Source organism: Oncorhynchus gorbuscha, linkage group LG01, assembly GCF_021184085.1.
Source record: "Oncorhynchus gorbuscha isolate QuinsamMale2020 ecotype Even-year linkage group LG01, OgorEven_v1.0, whole genome shotgun sequence".
In the NCBI taxonomy this organism is placed as follows: domain Eukaryota; kingdom Metazoa; phylum Chordata; class Actinopteri; order Salmoniformes; family Salmonidae; genus Oncorhynchus; species Oncorhynchus gorbuscha.
Genome location: NC_060173.1, coordinates 15,302,236 through 15,322,346, shown reverse-complemented (window position 1 = coordinate 15,322,346; position 20,111 = coordinate 15,302,236). Strand labels below are relative to the sequence as shown.

General features: G+C 44.6%; 1 protein-coding gene across 1 annotated transcript; it reads left to right on the top strand.

Moving 5' to 3' along the window:
• The first annotated feature begins 9,056 nt into the window (after positions 1-9,056).
• dusp6 (dual specificity phosphatase 6) lies at positions 9,057-13,975 on the top strand. The gene is made up of 3 exons (XM_046345569.1): positions 9,057-10,411; positions 10,623-11,057; positions 12,196-13,975. Exons 1-3 carry the CDS (start codon positions 10,012-10,014, stop codon positions 12,507-12,509), a joined length of 1,149 nt encoding a protein of 382 aa, XP_046201525.1. The 5' UTR covers positions 9,057-10,011; the 3' UTR covers positions 12,510-13,975.
• The last annotated feature ends 6,136 nt before the right edge of the window (positions 13,976-20,111 follow it).

The window sequence follows — 20,111 nt, the reverse complement described above, 5'->3', positions numbered from 1 at the left end:
TCCGCAATAGAGGCACAGGCGGTTGGTGATCCTCCGTTCCCTCTCCTTAGTCGAGATGCGAATCCCTCCCAGCTGCATGGGCTCAGACTCTGAGCCAGAGGAGGGAGATGGTTGCGATGCGGAGCAGGGAAACACCGTTGATGCGAGCTCTCTTCCACGAGCCCGGTGACGAAGATCTACCCGTCGTTCTATGCGGATGGCGAGAGCAATCAAAGAGTCCACATCTGAAGGAACCTCCCGGGAGAGAATCTCATCCTTAACCACTGCGTGGAGTCCCTCCAGAAAACGAGCGAGCAGCGCCGGCTCGTTCCACTCACTAGAGGCAGCAAGAGTGCGAAACTCAATAGAATAATCCGTTATGGACCGTTCACCTTGGCATAAGGAAGCCAGGGCCCTAGAAGCCTCCCTACCAAAAACTGAACGGTCAAAAACCCGAATCATCTCCTCTTTAAAGTTCTGGAACTTGTTAGAGCAATCAGCCCTTGCCTCCCAGATAGCTGTGCCCCATTCTCGAGCCCGGCCAGTAAGGAGTGAAATGACGTGCAACCCGAGCTCTCTCTCTAGAGTATGTGTTGGGTTGGAGAGAGAACACAATCTCACAGTGAGAAAGGAGCGGCACTCAGTGGGCTGCCCGGAGTAGCAAGGTGGGTTATTAACCCTAGGTTCTGGAGGCTGACAGGCCAGGAAGTAACAGGTGGCACGAGACGTAGACTCTGGAACTGTCCAGAGAGGTCGGAAACCTGAGCGGCCAGGTTCTCCACGGCATGGCGAGCAGCAGACAATTCCTGCTCGTGTCTGCCGAGCATGGTTGGATCTCGACGGCAGTGTAACGAGCGTCTGAAGTCGCTGGGTCCATTCCTTGGTCGGTTCCTTCTGTCATGCAGGTGAAAGAGGACCCAAAAGTCTGAAAACAGAGTCTTTAATCCAGTAAAGTGAATACAAACAAAAAACACAACTTTCAGTCGAAATGACGAGGACTAACTGGAGACTCGATCTTGAACAGCAGGTGAACAGCAGGTTGCCTCGGGAAGGCACTGAACCAGACAGACTCAGACACCTGCTCACCACGCAGCATCTGAGGAAAACACGACACGACAGGGCGATACACAATCACAGCACGGTGAATTCTAAACAAGGAACCGACAGGACAGGAACGGAACACAAAGGAAGAAATAGGGACTCTAATCAGGGGAAAGGATCGGGAACAGGTGTGGGAAGACTAAATGATTGATTAGGGGAATAGGGACAGCTGGGAGCAGGAACGGAACGATAGAGAGAAGAGAGAGCGAGAGAGTGAGAGAGGGAGGGGGAGAGAGAGGGATAGAAAGAGGGAAAGAACCTAATAAGACCAGCAGAGGGAAACGAATAGAATGGGAAGCACAGGGACAAGACAAGATAATAAATGACAAAACATGACAATGACCATAACATCGGCATGGCCACCTGCTTAGGCTGCTAGTTTTCACATATATATTTTCCATTCTACCAATCCATTCTGGGATTATTGTGTAACAAAATGGCCCCAAAAGAGAAATGGGAACCACACTACACAGTACATTACATGGGTTTAAATCTGGAATTGTGATAAGTGAAATAATCTGTCTGTAAGCAATTGTTGGAAAAATTACTTCTCATGCACAAAGTAGATGTCCTAACCGACTTGCCAAAACTATAGTTTGTTAAGAAGAAATTTGTGGAGTGGTTGAACAACAAGTTTTAATGACTCCAACCTGAGTGTATGTAAACTTCCGTCTTCAACTGTACATACTTGTTACATACTCCGTTATTAACCCATATTTACATGATTCCCCTCCAGTTACCCTGAAATAATGCCTATGCAATGTAAAGTTATGCCGAAATGTGTTGAACACATTGTTTCTGAACGCTGGATTAAGGAGATGGAGGTTAGATTCCGGGAGGACAGTGAGACTGACAGAAGTGGATCAAAGGAAGAGGATGTGGACACCCAGCAAAGAGGAAATCTTGCTCTCTTTCTCCGCACATACACACACAACCCACGCATACACACACTCGTACTGGCCCACCCCCATCGTGCATGACCCTTGACCTACTGGGTCTTTGTGAGAGCTATGCTCCTGTTTTACACATATACACACACACACACCGGCGCAACAACAGACGGCCCCGACGCAGTGCAGAGACAGGGTGATGGGGCCAACTGATAAGAGTAGAGACGCCATTGTCTCCGGAGTGCCTAGACTAGGGTGTGTGTGTGTGTGGCCTCTCACGAAACCGCATTGGTCACCCCACCTCTGCCTTAGAGCCGCAGGAAAGCAGAGTGGTGTGTGCGTGAGTGTGAGATTGTCAGGGGGACAGATCCTCATTCCATCCCATTACAGGAAGTGTGTCTGGTGTGTGTGCTGCCCTGTGGTTCTCCAGACCCCATGTTGTTCCTGTTGTCAATATGAAGGCCCCCTGTATTTCCATTTGAATAGATCTGGAAAGAGCCCGCAACAGGGCCCGTCTCCACTATCAATCAGAGCCTTGATCTCAGTCCCATCACCAGCATCTCAGGCTCCAACTGGAATATAACCTGTTGCTCATTTGGACACATGGAAAATGGTGCCCTATTCACCTTGCTTGGGTCATAGATACTGTTATCTGAAATGTATGAGTTGTCACTGAAGTAAGTGCATATTATCAAATCAAAATCCAATCAAATTTGTATTTGTCACAACTGGGTGTAGGTAGACCTTACTGTGAAATGCTTACAAGCCCTTAACCAACAATGTAGTTTTAAGAAAATTAAGAGTTAAGAAAAATATTTACTAAATAAACTGAAGTAAAAAATAAAAGAGCAACAATAAAAAAAGAACAACAAGGTTATATACAAGTGGTACCGGTACAGAGTTGATGTGCGTGGGCACAGGTTCGTCGAGGTAATTGAGATAATATGTACATGTAGATAGCGGTAAAGTGACTATGCATAGATAATAAACAGCGAATAGCAGCAGCGTAAAATAGTCAAGGGTAGCCATTTGATTAGCTGTTCAGCAACCTTATTGCTTGGGGGTAGAAGCTGGTAAGAAGCCTTTTGGACTTTTACTTGGCGCTCCGGTACCGCTTGCCGTGCCGTAGCAGAGAGAACAGTCTATGACTAGGGTGGCTGGAGTATTTGGCAATGTTTATGGCCTTCTTCTGACACCGCCTGGTATAGAGGTCCTGGATGGCAGGGAGCTTAGCCCCAGTGATGTACTGGGTCGTACGCACTGCCCTCTGTAGTGTCCTTGTGGTCGGAGGCCGAGCAGTTTCCATACCAGGAGGTGATGCAATCTGCTCTCGATGGTGCAGTTGTAGAACTTTTTGAGGATGTTTCTGTTTATATGAGAGTATCGTACATATTTGTGTGTGTATGTGTTTGCACGCCCATGTGTGTCTGTCTATTTGGGTAGGCTACTGCAGATTACATCATTGTTGTTAAAACAGGAGATAGACTGCAGTTGTTATCAGCCAGTGACAGTAGTCTGACAGGTCTCTGTTGTTATCAGCCAGTGACAGTAGTCTGACAGGTCTCTGTTGTTATCAACCAGTGACAGTAGTCTGACAGGTCTCTGTTATCAGCCAGTGACAGTAGTCTGACAGGTCTCTGTTGTTATCAACCAGTGACAGTAGTCTCACAGGTCTCTGTTGTTATCAACCAGTGACAGTAGTCTCACAGGTCTCTGTTGTTATCAGCCAGTGACAGTAGTCTGACAGGTCTCTGTTGTTATCAACCAGTGACAGTAGTCTGACAGGTCTCTGTTGTTATCAACCAGTGACAGTAGTCTGACAGGTCTCTGTTATCAACCAGTAACAGTAGTCTCACAGGTCTCTGTTGTTATCAGCCAGTGACAGTAGTCTGACAGGTCTCTGTTGTTATCAACCAGTGACAGTAGTCTGACAGGTCTCTGTAGTTATCAGCCAGTGACAGTAGTCTCACAGGTCTCTGTTGTTATCAACCAGTGACAGTAGTCTCACAGGTCTCTGTTGTTATCAACCAGTGACAGTAGTCTGACAGGTCTCTGTTGTTATCAGCCAGTGACAGTAGTCTGACAGGTCTCTGTTGTTATCAGCCAGTGACAGTAGTCTGACAGGTCTCTGTTGTTATCAACCAGTGACAGTAGTCTGACAGGTCTCTGTTATCAACTGTAACAGTAGTCTGACAGGTCTCTGTTGTTATCAACCAGTGACAGTAGTCTGACAGGTCTCTGTTGTTATCAGCCAGTGACAGTAGTCTGACAGGTCTCTGTTGTTATCAGCCAGTGACAGTAGTCTGACAGGTCTCTGTTGTTATCAGCCAGTGACAGTAGTCTTACAGGTCTCTGTTGTTATCAGCCAGTGACAGTAGTCTGACAGGTCTCTGTTATCAACCAGTGACAGTAGTCTGACAGGTCTCTGTTGTTATCAGCCAGTGACAGTAGTCTGACAGGTCTCTGTTGTTATCAGCCAGTGACAGTAGTCTGACAGGTCTCTGTTGTTATCAGCCAGTGACAGTAGTCTGACAGGTCTCTGTTGTTATCAGCCAGTGACAGTAGTCTGACAGGTCTCTGTTGTTATCAACCAGTGACAGTAGTCTGACAGGTCTCTGTTGTTATCAACCAGTGACAGTAGTCTGACAGGTCTCTGTTATCAGCCAGTGACAGTAGTCTGACAGGTCTCTGTTGTTATCAACCAGTGACAGTAGTCTCACAGGTCTCTGTTGTTATCAGCCAGTGACAGTAGTCTGACAGGTCTCTGTTATCAGCCAGTGACAGTAGTCTGACAGGTCTCTGTTGTTATCAGCCAGTGACAGTAGTCTGACAGGTCTCTGTTATCAGCCAGTGACAGTAGTCTCACAGGTCTCTGTTGTTATCAACCAGTGACAGTAGTCTGACAGGTCTCTGTTGTTATCAGCCAGTGACAGTAGTCTGACAGGTCTCTGTTGTGATCAACCAGTGACAGTAGTCTGACAGGTCTCTGTTGTTATCAGCCAGTGACAGTAGTCTGACAGGTCTCTGTTATCAACCAGTGACAGTAGTCTGACAGGTCTCTGTTATCAACCAGTGACAGTAGTCTGACAGGTCTCTGTTGTTATCAGCCAGTGACAGTAGTCTGACAGGTCTCTGTTGTTATCAGCCAGTGACAGTAGTCTGACAGGTCTCTGTTATCAACTGTAACAGTAGTCTGACAGGTCTCTGTTATCAACCAGTGACAGTAGTCTGACAGGTCTCTGTTATCAACCAGTGACAGTAGTCTGACAGGTCTCTGTTGTTATCAGCCAGTGACAGTAGTCTGACAGGTCTTTGTTGTTATCAACCAGTGACAGTAGTCTGACAGGTCTCTGTTGTTATCAGCCAGTGACAGTAGTCTGACAGGTCTCTGTTGTTATCAGCCAGTGACAGTAGTCTTACAGGTCTCTGTTGTTATCAGCCAGTGACAGTAGTCTGACAGGTCTCTGTTATCAACCAGTGACAGTAGTCTGACAGGTCTCTGTTGTTATCAGCCAGTGACAGTAGTCTGACAGGTCTCTGTTGTTATCAGCCAGTGACAGTAGTCTGACAGGTCTCTGTTGTTATCAGCCAGTGACAGTAGTCTGACAGGTCTCTGTTGTTATCAGCCAGTGACAGTAGTCTGACAGGTCTCTGTTGTTATCAGCCAGTGACAGTAGTCTGACAGGTCTCTGTTGTTATCAGCCAGTGACAGTAGTCTGACAGGTCTCTGTTATCAACCAGTGACAGTAGTCTGACAGGTCTCTGTTATCAACCAGTGACAGTAGTCTGACAGGTCTCTGTTATCAGCCAGTGACAGTAGTCTGACAGGTCTCTGTTATCAACCAGTGACAGTAGTCTGACAGGTCTCTGTTGTTATCAGCCAGTGACAGTAGTCTGACAGGTCTCTGTTATCAGCCAGTGACAGTAGTCTGACAGGTCTCTGTTGTTATCAGCCAGTGACAGTAGTCTGACAGGTCTCTGTTATCAACCAGTGACAGTAGTCTGTGACAGTACACAGGTCTCTGTTATCAGCCAGTGACAGTAGTCTCAGGTCTCTGTTATCAACCAGTGACAGTAGTCTGACAGGTCTCTGTTATCAGCCAGTGACAGTAGTCTGACAGGTCTCTGTTATCAACCAGTGACAGTAGTCTGACAGGTCTCTGTTGTTATCAGCCAGTGACAGTAGTCTGACAGGTCTCTGTTATCAACCAGTGACAGTAGTCTGACAGGTCTCTGTTATCAACCAGTGACAGTAGTCTGACAGGTCTCTGTTATCAACCAGTGACAGTAGTCTGACAGGTCTCTGTTATCAACCAGTGACAGTAGTCTGACAGGTCTCTGTTATCAACCAGTGACAGTAGTCTGACAGGTCTCTGTTATCAGCCAGTGACAGTAGTCTGACAGGTCTCTGTGTTGTCTTTTCTGGGGTGTCTGGAACTTTCTCTCCATTAGTGGCCCACCAAAGGAATTTACAAGAAGTTAAATATCAGGAACAGCTCATAGTTAAAGATAAGCTGCTGCACTGTTCAGCCAACACACATTATCGCACACACAGACACACACGCATTATCACACACACAGACACACACGCATTATCACACACATTAGCACACACACATTATCACACACACAGACACACACGCATTATCACACACACAGACACACACACAGACACACACACATTATCACACACACAGACACACACACATTATCACACACACAGACACACACGCATTATCACACAGACACACACACACATTATCACACACACAGACACGCATGCATTATCACACACACAGACACACACACAGGCACACACACATTACCAATCACACAGACACACACACATTAGCACACACATCACAGACACACACGCATTATCACACACACAGACACACACGCATTATCACACACACAGGCACACACGCATTATCACACACACAGACACACACACATTATCACACACACAGACACACACGCATTATCACACACACAGACACACATTATCACACACACAGACACACACGCATTATCACACACACAGGCACACACACAGACACATACACATTATCACACACACAGACACAGACCCTCCCTCCCCAACCCCATCTGTACAGCGGCACAGCTCCAGTCCAGACCCCATAACTCCTAGATACAGGGAGCTTTTGTGAACGAACAAAGGATTTCCTGGTCAGTCAACAAGCACCCAGTGGCTGAGAAACAAGGAGGGTAAGTAGATTAACGGGTGGGAGGGAGGGAGGGAGGGATATAGAGGCTATAGAGAGAGAGGGAATGGAGAGAGGGTGGATGGAGGAAAAGGGGGCAGGGGGCATTTGTTCCTGAAAGAGAGAATGTATTTGAACCTGAAAGGAAATAGCTTGGCTCCATTCAGCCAGAGCACTGTCTACTAGGGGACTATTTGAATGTGACAGGGGGAAGGGCAAAGGTCTGCTGCTTCACATTTCATATGTTAACTGCTCTGAAAATGTACACACATGCCTCCGCCTGAGAGGATCGTGTGTGTGTGTGTGTGTGTGTGTGTGTGTGTGTGTGTGTGTGTGTGTGTGTGTGTGTGTGTGTGTGTGTGTGTGTGTGTGTGTGTGTGTGTGTGTGTGTGTGTGTGTGTGTGTGTGTGTGTGTGTGTGTGTGTGTGTGTGTGTGTGTGTGTGTGTGTGTGTGTGTGTGTGTGTGTGTGTGTGTGTGTGGATAGCCCTGTGCACTATTTACTCTAAAAATAGGATTATTTTGTTAAATTATGTATATCAGACACAGACAGCTAAGGCAAAAGATTATCACTATTGTCACCATAACCTGGCATGTTATGTTTTTTAATGACATTGTTATGAAGGCTTTTTAACAACTTAAGTCAACATTTAACAAGTCAATTTTTTTGTATTTATGTTTGAATTTAGGGAACTCTCCCTCTATTGTTCACTTACAAAAAAATGTATATGTTGTATAGTTAATATAGAAACATTCTTAGATATTAGAATCCCCTTCCTGCATATGGCGTCTGTTTTGTTGTTCCATTTTTGGATTAGTTGGGGGGATTTTAGATGATCAAATAATCAGCAGCTATGGTTCATTGGAGTAGCCACATTCATTTGTGCAATGTTATTGGCAATGTATTTAGGCCTACACAAACTTGAAAGTGCAAGCGTGGAAGTTAAAATTCCGTATTAAGTTGCAAAGAAATATGTATTCATTGAGGTAATCATGTGTAGGAAAGTCCGTTGGAATGTCCGATTCCACAGCTGATTGGCCGATTCCACCGCTGATTGGCCTTCTAGTGTTTATTAATGGGACATAATTTAGATTTAGCACGGCCATTAGCGGGTCCAACGGATCGAACAGTTGCTTTTGATGACACAGTAAACGTTGGTTTCGTTATGACTGAGTCAAAACCACATGTGTATGTTATAATGCTGTAGATCCGGTTGACTGTAGTGCAATTGTGTGGTTTTGATGTAGTATTTTAATTGTTTAATGTTTTAATGATTTGTTCTAACAGAGAAAGAGATCGCGAGAGATGTTCATGATAAAATGGAAATTGCACCCACACAAAGATCTGGAGCCGAAGGAGTAGTGTAACGAACTGATCAAAATAGACCCAGACGAGAGGTGCTATAGCATCCAACCCACGCACTTCTGTTTCAGAAAACCAACATATTTATTAATCCTCTGTGGCTGAATTTACACGAGCAGCCCAATTCTGATTTGTTTTACTAATTGGTCTGTTGACTAATCAGATCAGCTCTGAAAAAGAGCTTATGTGAAAATATATGATGTGATTGGTCAAAAGACCATCCTGTGTAGCCTAGGCTAGCATTATAGGCCTACCTACTGCAGGTGCACTTTTGGCACGGATACTCGAATTAAGCATGCATTATGAACAACCTTTCGCGCCCAATATGCCTACATTGGAATCTACTTTATAGAGCATGTTCAATTAGAAGACTTAATTGCAATATATTAATTAAATAATTATATCCTTTAACATTTTATGGAATCATAAAATAGTTGATTTAATTGACAAAAATTACAACAATGAAAAATAAATACATTCACTGGGGTTCCAAAATTCAATCGTGCCTCCTGTCCCCAAATAAATTGTCTCTAAAACTCTGCCTCACCGTGCAATAAACTTGTCATAGCGCAACTTTGGCATTAAGAAATCTGAGCACAAGGTAGGATCCCCCTCTACGCACTAAAGTAATAGCCCTCTCCTTCCTTCCCCTGCAGTGCCACTTCTGTTTGTTTGAACTCACTTTATCCGGAGCGGAAATTCTTTGCTTTTTTTTGTGAATGACAAAGTTATTAACAATTCATCACCACAGTCCGTTCCACCCGGCCCCGTTTCCAGGGCGACGACTGCTCGGCACCCTCTGATTGGCTGGCCGATATAATGTATCCATTGAAACGCCTCGGGTTTGTAACCATTCACTAGTTTGTCGCTGCAGAGAGCACATCGACGAGCCAGTGTCGACAAGAACAAAATACGCTTATTCACAACGAGAACGTTAGGAATAGACGACAACAGAATACATTATTGGAAATGCAAGTGCTTTGCATCTGTAACTGAACTGCAATCAATCCCTCTTATTTAGATTTTTACAGAAGAATAATATTTTCTATGCGAAAGCGGCAGTTATATAACACGAAGACAACGTCTGTGCTGGCCAGTGAGTCATTGATAAATACATGGGACATTCTTCACGCAGCTGCATGAATGAGTGTTACTGCTCTAGTGTAGGCCTATAGGCAATCTACAGTCGGATATTTAAGAAACAATCTTGTTTTGTTGATTTCGTTTCAAACTAGGCCTACAAAACAGCCACGGTCGTGAGAAAAACAATATATCATTTTTAATTTCTTAAATTATTCCAGAATATATTTTATCTCGATCAGTCTGCGTTGCGGTTTCTTCAATGATCCAGTCCTCATAACGTTCTGTTGTTGTGGACGTTTTTTTGCGGTAGCCTAAAAGGGACCAAGCACATCATTTTCCTGCGGTGAAGTGACAATTGTTTTTTGTTGCTAAATGCTCGACAAGCTCAAGCCCGTTCAGTTCGAATCGGTAATGGCTATCAGCAAGACCGTGGAGTGGCTGCAGGAGCACCTCAAGACGCGCAAAGACTGCCTGTTGGTAATGGACTGCAGAGCGCAGGAGCTATACGAGTCCTCGCACGTCGAAACGGCGATTAACGTGGCCATCCCGAGCCTGATGCTCCGGCGGCTGAAGAAGGGCAATCTTTCCATCAAGTCCTTGCTCTCAAACGGCGAGGACCGGGAGAGATTTGCGCGGAGGTGCAAGACGGATACCATTGTGCTATATGACGAATACAGCAGGGAATGGAACGAAAATGTCAATGGGGGCTCGGTGCTGGGCTTGCTCCTGAAGAGGATGAAAGACGAGGGCTACAAGGCTTTTTACCTTGAGGGTGAGTTTTGTTATTCTTTCCTGAAGCACACATTTCACACCAAAATGTAGGCCAAATTTGGTGAATAATAATGAATAAGTGATATTTTGGGTGCAATTTTGCGCAAAAACGCATAGGATAATGAAGATGTGTTAGGTCACAACATAGAGTAGCCGAGGCCTGTTTTTAATCAATGGATTTGTCTAACACTATTATTTAATTCATCTTACAGGTGGTTTCAGCAAATTCCAAGCCGAGTTCCCTGCCCAGTGCGAGACCAATCTGGTCGGCTCTTTCAACAGCAGTTCTCCTACGGCCCAGGTGCTCGGCCTCGGGGGGCTGCGGATAAGCTCAGACTCCTCGGATATCGAGTCCGACATCGACCGAGACCCGAGCAGCGCCACAGACTCAGACGGCAGTCCCCTCTCCAACCCCCAGCCCTCCTTCCCAGTGGAGATCCTCCCGCACCTCTACCTGGGCTGCGCCAAGGATTCCACCAACCTGGATATTCTGGAAGAGTTTGGCATCAAGTACATTCTGAACGTGACTCCCAACCTGCCCAACATGTTCGAGAACGCAGGGGAATTCAAGTACAAGCAGATCCCCATCTCAGATCACTGGAGCCAGAATCTGTCACAGTTCTTCCCAGAGGCCATTGGCTTCATAGGTAAGCACAATACCTTCTATTCAAGCACACTGATAGCTCTCAAATTATATTTTACACACAACAATTTATTTTAAGGTGCAGGGTTAATATGTATATAAAGCAGACTTATTTTACATCACCACAGAATGAATTGAGGGTAATAAATGTAGTTGTATATTTACGCCTATATAGCAGTGATTGGCCTAGCAAGTGAAAGAAAGCCACAGGCCCACAGCACAGACGTCTTATTAGTAAGATATGGTCATATCACCAGGAAGTTATTTCGTTATTGTTGTGCTAATAGGTGTCCTTGGGTACTTTCTTATTAAGCCAGTTAAGGAGGGATTTACAGAGGGCACAAGATTCATGCTGTTGTGCCAAGCAGAGAAATACTATTCTAGCTGTATGGTCCGTACTATAAACTACAATTACAATGATTAAACTTCAATGGAATACTTCCTGTCTGCTTTTTTGTCTGTAGCCGGGGCCTAGTTTACCCCCAGCCTTGTGTAATTGTAATACAAAGGCCTGTGTAGAAATTGGAGAGGGGGAGGGGGGGGGTAATTTGAACACAACAGGAAGGAAACGGCCATTGAAAGTAATCTAGGACAGTGCAGCGATGTTTTCCTTTCACAAAGAGAGCCATTTACAGGCTCTGTTGACATCCTGTAAGCCCTGACAGGGTGCCCTCATGACTCCTACGTTTACACGCCCAAATGGCACCATTGTCAAGTAACCGGGCCTGCTGAAGAATGACTTGATAGAGCGTTAATAGTACATTTCCAAGTTGTGGTACTCCTGACCAAATGAAAGAATGTCGGCTCTGTTTATGCGCAGAGTACCAGACCGCAGCCGTTTGGCGATTGACGTGTGTGGGAGACTGTTACGATCATTTCAGACTTCTGCTGCTTAAACGTGGAAACGGTCCAGTCAATGTTGACTACAACCGATTAGCATTTAGGACTACAGCATTAACATTAAGTCTACTACTTAAATGTGACTGTTGTTTCCCTTACACTAGTCTCTTCACAGTAGGCATTTCTCATTTTCAGAATATCTATCTGTTTTGTGTTGCTCTTGTGTTTTCTCTAAATACAAATTATGAATATCTGACAAAAGTATGTAACTTGTTCTTCCTCTTTGTTCCTGTCCTTCTCAGATGAGGCTCGCGGTCAAAAATGTGGCGTCCTGGTCCACTGTCTGGCCGGCATCAGCCGCTCCGTGACGGTAACTGTAGCCTACCTCATGCAGAAGCTCAACCTGTCCATGAACGACGCCTACGACATCGTCAAGATGAAGAAGTCCAACATCTCGCCCAACTTCAACTTCATGGGCCAACTCCTGGACTTTGAGCGCACCCTGGGCCTGAAGAGCCCCTGTGATAACCGGGTGGTGACCCCCACACAACCTCTGTACTTCACCACCCCCACCAACCACAACGTCTTCCAGCTGGACCCCCTGGAGTCCACGTGAGGCAGCGCCACCATCACCCCCTTGCTGGCTCAGAGGTGTAATGAAACCTCATGAAACGCTGAAATGTTTCTCTACTTTATTTCTATCACCTGTTGTGACACGGTGACATCATGCCGTTGTTGACACAGTTGGCTTGAGGTGACAGCTGCCAAGCATGGACTCTGAAGGGGGCACGTGGTCGATCTGCCCGAGGGCTCACAAACAGCTGCTGCAAAAATGGGGACAAATAAAGAAAGAGAGAGAAGAGGGGGAAGCGAAAGAAAGACAAAGCACATGAACTTTCTAGAACCATATATTGCTATTGGACTCAATGAGGTTTTTGCCTAAAAAAAATGATGTCAATGCTTTGAAAGAGACGTTAAGTGATCTGATGGTCATGTGTACGTTTAGCTTCACGACGAAAGGCTGGTGTGCCAAAGAGACATGATTGTTCTATCTGAACATATATATGATTCTAAATACTTTTTTGTTTTTTGGGCTAGTACTTGCACCTTCATAATTTTTTTGGGGTGCATATTACTTGTCTTCTGCGAAGACTTGCCTGTTTGGGGTTGAAACATCCCAGGGTTAGACGGCACAGTGTATTGAACTCGATTTTACATGTGTGGAGTCATTTTAATCATTTATACAAGTGTATATATCTTAATATAAAAGACAATACAGTAAAGTCTTGTTCTTGTCTAGTATATACCCTTTGCAACAAGTGGGTACTGATTATTATTTTTTAAATCTTATTTCATGTAAGCCAACCAACTGTATATTGATCAGTATCTAAGTTTATTATGCCAAAAAATTTAGGAGGTTTTCCAAGAATCGTAAAATTGTGTATATGTGTAATATATATCATATTTGCTTTAAATGTAATTTCAGCCGACAGGCGTTTTTTGCCCCCACCCTCACACAAATCAGTCAGGTTGTATGCCTTAGTTCTGTACATAGATGTGTTATTGTGCATTAACCCTCAAAGGGCTTTCCCCGAGCTATGCTTTCACCTTCTATCACAATTCTACCCAAATTGAACCATTGCAAAAATAATTCTACAACAAATCACTGAAACTGTCAGTGCATGCCTATGTTAAGAAACGTGAGTTGTAATTTGTTAAGTTTGGTGGAAATACCTTTAATGAAGCCAATTTAAGATGGCTACTTTCTGTTGGTGTTTAGTGAGGAACAATTAGGGTTAATGCAAATGAATGCTTATCTGTGTTCAAGGCTTACAAAGTCTGGGAGATGTTAACAAAAAAGGAGGCCTTGCCTCTTCAGGGAAATTCTGTGAAATGCAGTTTTTTGTTGTTTTAGAAAATAATCAAAATTATGGGTGGATTTGGCTTTCTCTCATTCCTGAGAGAAGAACTGTCGGTGGGAGAAGCCATCTTGGTTTCAACCCTCACCACTCCTCAAGTCCACACTCCTGTCTTACGAATGTAAAGAAATTATAAGTTATTAATAAATTACTATTTTCTCTACTTCCTTCTAACAATGTCTTTCTTAATTTCTCGACAGTTTGTAGTAGTTTTTCACACAGTGTTCAAACAGTGGTCAGGTCACACAGTGACATATTTACATAAGTATACTTCCTCGGTTAGACCAGTTCCACTTTAACCATCTGACATACTGTGTGTGTGTGTGTGTGTATTTTCATGACAATTATCAGCCAGATGACTAAGAAGGAGCCATTCACAAACATATGGCTGTCCTTTAACCACAAAGGTTGGGACAGCTAGTCCCTGAAATGCAGCAGTTGTCCAATACAAATAGCAATTAACACATTGTCACACCCCCAGAGTTGTCTGACATGTCTCTGTCTGCCACGTTATGCTCTTTTGGTTAACGTCCAAAATGTGACTGAACATGTACATAGAAGTACACACAGTGATTCCGGTCACACTGACTGACTGAATGATTGACTGACTCACTGAACAACTGGTGTTTCCAGGTATTCCCAGGTTAGGGCTTTTGGGTACACACACACATACATTCCCTGAGGCACTTCCTGAAGGCGATGGCCTTTGAGCAAAGCAGCCCATCAAAGGGAACAAAGTCCCTAAACATAATGTTACCTGGCATTGGATGGTGTGGTGTGGTGCGTACCTGTCAAGACCTGGAGAGCATAGAGACGATCCTCACAGCTAAGCAGGAGATAATATTCTCACGCAACACCAACTGCAGTTCACATCTTCAAATCATGACATGTCGGTGGAGTGACTGTATCACGCACGCACGCACGGATAGCCACACACATACACACACCCAGGTTAATCTGAAAACAAGGCATCGCAAATTCTATCAGCATATCAATTGTGCTACCAGGGCTGGCAAAACCCGAGACCACTGTTATTCTAACTTCCACAACGCATTTAAGGCCCCCCCCCCCCCCCTTCGGAAAAGCTGACCCCGACTCTGTTTTGTTGCTTCCAGCCTATAGACAGAAACTAAAACAGGAAGCTCCCGCGCTCAGGTCTGTTCAACGCTGGTCCGAGCAATCGGATTCCACGCTTCAAGATTGCTTCGATGACGTGGACTGGGATATGTTCCGCATTGTGGCGAGCAACAACATTGACGAATAAGCTGATTCGGTGTGCTAGTTTATTAGCAAGTGCATCTGGGATGTTGTACCCACAGCATCTATTAAAACATTCCCCAACCAGATACCATGGATTGATGGCAGCATTTGTGCAATACTGAACTTGCGAACCACTGCTTTTAATCAGGGCAAGGTGACCGGAAACATGACCGAATACAGACAGTGTAGCTATTCCTTCCGCAAGGCAATCAAACAAGCTAAGTGTCAGTACAGAGACAAAGTGGAGTCGCAATTCAACGGCTCAGACACGAGAAGTATGTGGCAGTGTCTACAGTCAATCACGGACTACAAAAGAAAAACCAGCCCCAGCCAACGTGAGTAAAACATTTAAACGCGTTAACCCTTGCAAGGCTTCAGGCCCAGAAGGCATCCCCGGCCGCGTCCTCAGGGCATGCGCAGACCAGCTGGCTGGTATGTTTACAGACATATTCAATCAATCCTTATCCCAGTCTGCTGTCCCCACATGCTTCAAGAGGGCCACCATTGTTCCTGTTCCCAAGAAAGCTAAGGTAACTGAGCTAAATGACTAATTGTAGCACCTTCTTCCGATCTAAATGTAGCACTCACTTCCGTCATCATGAAGTGCTTTGAGAGACTAGTCAAGGACCATATGACCTCCACCCTACCTGACACCATAGACCCACTCCAATTTGCTTACCGCCCCAATAGGTCCACAGATGACGCCATCACACTGCACACTGCCCTAACCCATCTGGACAAGAGGAATACCTATGTAAGAATGGTGTTCATTGATTACAACTCAGCATTTAACACCATAGTACCCTACAAACTCGCCATTAAGCTCGAGACCCTGGGTCTCGACCCCGCCCAGTGCAACTGGGTCCTGGACTTCCTGACTGGCCGCCCCCAGGTGGTGAGGGTAGGTAACAACATCTCCACCCCGCTGATCCTTAAAACTGGGTCCCTACAAGGGTGCGTTCTCAGCCCTCTCCTGTACTCCCTGTTCATCCACGACTGCGTGGCCAAGCACGCCTCCAACTCAATCATCAAGTTTGCAGACAACACTACAGTGGTAGACTTGATTACCAACAACGACGAGACGGCCAACAGGGAGAAGGTGAGGGCCCTCGAGGTGTGGTGTCAGGAAAATAACCTCATGATCATGGACTTGAGGGAGCAGCCCCCTATCTACATTGACGGGACAGTAGTGGAGAGGGTGGAGAGTTTTAAGTTCCTCGGCGTACACATCACAGACAAACTGAAATGGTCCACCCACACAGACAGCGTGGTGAAGAAGGCACAGCAGCAGGTAGTGAGGTCTGCACAACACATCACCGGGGGAAAACTACCTGCCCTCCAGGACACCTACACCACCCGATGTCACAGGAAGGCCAAAAATATCATCAGGGACAACAACCACCCGAGTCACTGCCTGTTCACCCTGAAAAACAGTTTCTATCTCAAGGCCATCAGACTGTTAAACAGCCATCACTAACATTGAGTGGCTGCTACCAGCATACTGACTCAACTCCAGCCACTTTAATAATGGAAAAATGTATGTAATCAATTTATCACTAGCCACTTTATATTATATAATGTTTACTTACCCTACATTACTCATCTCAGATGTATATACTGTACTCTATACCATCCATCTTGCCATCATCTTGCTTTAAACAATGTCACTTTATATAATGCTGTTACTGTACTCTATACCATCCACTCATTTATGTATTTTTATGTACATATTCATATTAATTCCTTTACACTTGTAGTTGCTGTGAAATTGTTAGGTCAGATTACTCGTTGGTTATTACTGAATGCTTGGAACTAGAAGCACAAGCATTTCACAACACTTGCATTAACATGTGTATGTGACAAATGCATTTGATTTGATTTATCAGATATAGGATACTGGAGTGTGTTAATGCTGTGATGTGGAGAGGAAGCAGGACTCTCTATGCATAACTATAGGTAGCTAATTCAAATCAACTCCACGATTTATGATGGAGTTGAGCGGCAACCTGTGTGGGCGGACTGGCGCTCTGACATCACATAAAATCATCTTTTTATAAACAACTACTTGTTTCATCACCCAAAGAATATCCCGCAATTACACAGAACAATGTTCTTTTTTTGTTGAAATCAGTCAGAGCTCCAGTCCGTCCATGCTAGTCGGCGTTCAACTCCATGGTAAACCGTTGAGTTTAGCCAGATCAACTATATAACTCTGTAGATTAGACAATTATTTTAAGTTGGTGGACCTAGGATTTCCATGTGCTATGATCTGAATCTTCAAACAATGCATTTCCAAGATCACTAAAATGTGAAACTACAAAAACATAATGGTTTAAGAATATTAAAGAGCTTTACACAAATGTTTTTACTCCACACCATCACAAACTAAGCACATTCAAATAATTTCTCAATAATAGTGGTTCCAACAGCGTACCAGAGAGAATATAGTGGTGACACAATACTAGAGTGACTATACTATAGTTAGTATCACTCTGATGTCATGATGGGTTGGTCTGATGATTGACAGCTAGGGGGAATGTGTAGTACGCCAGGCTCTCTGGGCCTCATGCTGGCTCTTCCTGTCCTCTGGCCTTTACTGTTTTAATGCCCCGCATTACAGGGCACAGGAAACTACCTCTCTATATATAGAAGGGTATGCGAATGGGGATGGGAACTGGCAACCTGACCCTTCACCCTTGCTCTCACAGACGGCACCTCTGTTGTGACATGACAAGCCATACAGGGCTCTGGAGGGGGTGAGGTTGCAGGATGAGGGTGGTTGGTAGTTAAGGACAGTGCCTTAAGAATGTATTCATTTTGACTTATTCCACATTTTGTTGTGTTACAGCATGAATTCAAAATGGATTAAATAGATTGTTTTTCTCACTCTTTTTTTCTTCTACACACAATACCTCATAATGACAAAGTGAAGAAACTGTGAAGATAGTGGTGGAAACCAGTATATAAGTATCTATATCCACAGTAAAACGAGTCCAATATCGACATAACCTGAAAGGCCACTCATCAAGGAAGAAGCCACTGCTCCAAAACCGCCATAAAAAGCCAGACTACGGTTTGCAACTGAACATGGGGAAAAAGATTGTACTTTTTGGAGAAATGTCTTCTGTTTTGATGAAATAAAAATAGAACTGTTTGGCCATAATGACCATCGTTATGTTTGGAGGAAAAAGGGGGAAGCTTGCAAGCCGAAGAACACCATCCCAACCGTGAAGCACAGGGGTGGCAGCATCATGTTGTGGGGGTGCTTTGCTGCAGGATGGACTGGTGCACTTCACAAAATAGATGGCATAATGAGGCAGGGAAATTATGTGGATCTATTGAAGCAACATCTCAAGACATCAGTCAGGAAGTTAAAGCTTGGTCGCAAATGGGTCTTCCAAATGGACAATGTCCACAAGCATACTTCCGAAGTTGTGGCAAAATGGCTTATGGACAACAAAGTGAAGGTATTGGAGTGGCCATCACAAAGCCCTGACCTCAATCCCATTGAACATTTTGTGGGCAGAACTGAAAAAGTGTTTGTGAGCAAGGAGGCCTACAAACCTGACTCAGTTACACCAGCTCTTTCAAGAGGAATGGGCCAAAATTGACCCAACTTATTGAGGGAAGCTTGTGGAAGGCTACCCGAAACGTTTGACCCAAGTTAAACAATTTAAAGGCAATGCTACCAAATACTAATTGAGTGAATGTAAACTTCTGACCCAATGAGAATGTGATGAAAGAAATAAAAGCTGAAGTAAATAATTCTCTCTGCTATTATTCTGACATTTCACATTCTTAAAATAAAGTGGTGATCCTAACTAACCTAAGACAGGGAATTTCTACTAGGATCAAATGTTAGGAATTGTGAAAAACTGAGTTTAAATGTAGTTGGCTAAGGTGCATGTAAACTTCTGGCTTCAACTGTATGTGTGCTATTCAGAGGGTGAATGGGCAAGACAAAAGATGAAAGTCCCTTTGAACGGGGTATGGTAGTAGGTGCCAGGCGCACTGGTTTGTGTCGAGAACTGCAAGGCTGCTGTCTTGTTTTTCTTACGCTCAACAGTTTCCCGTGTCTATCAAGAATAGTCCACCACCCAACAAACATCCATCCAAGTTGACACAACTGTGAGAAGCGTTGTAGTCAACATGGGCCAGTATCTCTGTGGAACCCTTTTGACTCCTTGTAGACTCCATGCCCCGATGAATTGAATCTGTTCTGATGGCAAAAGGGGGAGGGGGGTGCAACTCAATATTACGAAGGTGTTCTTAATGTTTTGTACACTCAGTGTACATTCATGCTACACACACATCACAACTTCTGCTGCCAGACTCTTATTACACCGCTCAGTTTCTGAACTTGCCCCTTCCCCCAATCACGTGTAAATATTGGACTATAAATTGTGCCTTCATGTTTTATATTTATGCTAACATGTATTATTCTCTTCTATTGAGACATTTACTTTATGTTCATATTCTAATATTGAATTATTTCTTATTGTTGCTGCATTGTCGAGATGGAAACTGCAAGTAAGCATTTCGTTGGACAGTGTATACCATGTATACAATGTATACCATGCATATCCCGTACATAGAACTTATAAAACCTGAATCTATTTGAAGGTCAACCACCCATAAGAAAGGGACTGTGGACAGACACATACTGCACGGGGCCTCTAGTTCTGGATCTGGTCATGGCCCTCCAGTTCCTTTGTGGGATGAGATTAGATGAAATAGAATATCTGACAGCCAGGTTCTTTGACACCTCAACATTCCGGATCCAGACATGGATGCTTCCAGCCATAGCTGCCCCACTTCACACTGGCCTCGGTCCCCGTTTTAAAGGCTCTTTGAGCAGTGAAAATAAAGCTAGCAGGCTGTGGCTAAACTTGGCCCCCAGTGCTAATCCTGCCCTAACGGTTCCTGTCCCTGTCACCCTCCAGTGATAGTACACTGACATCTCCCCACACACCCTTTGCCCCTCGCCCCTGTCCCCGCTCTGCCACTCCAGCAATTTACTGTTCTAGTGTTCTAGTGCA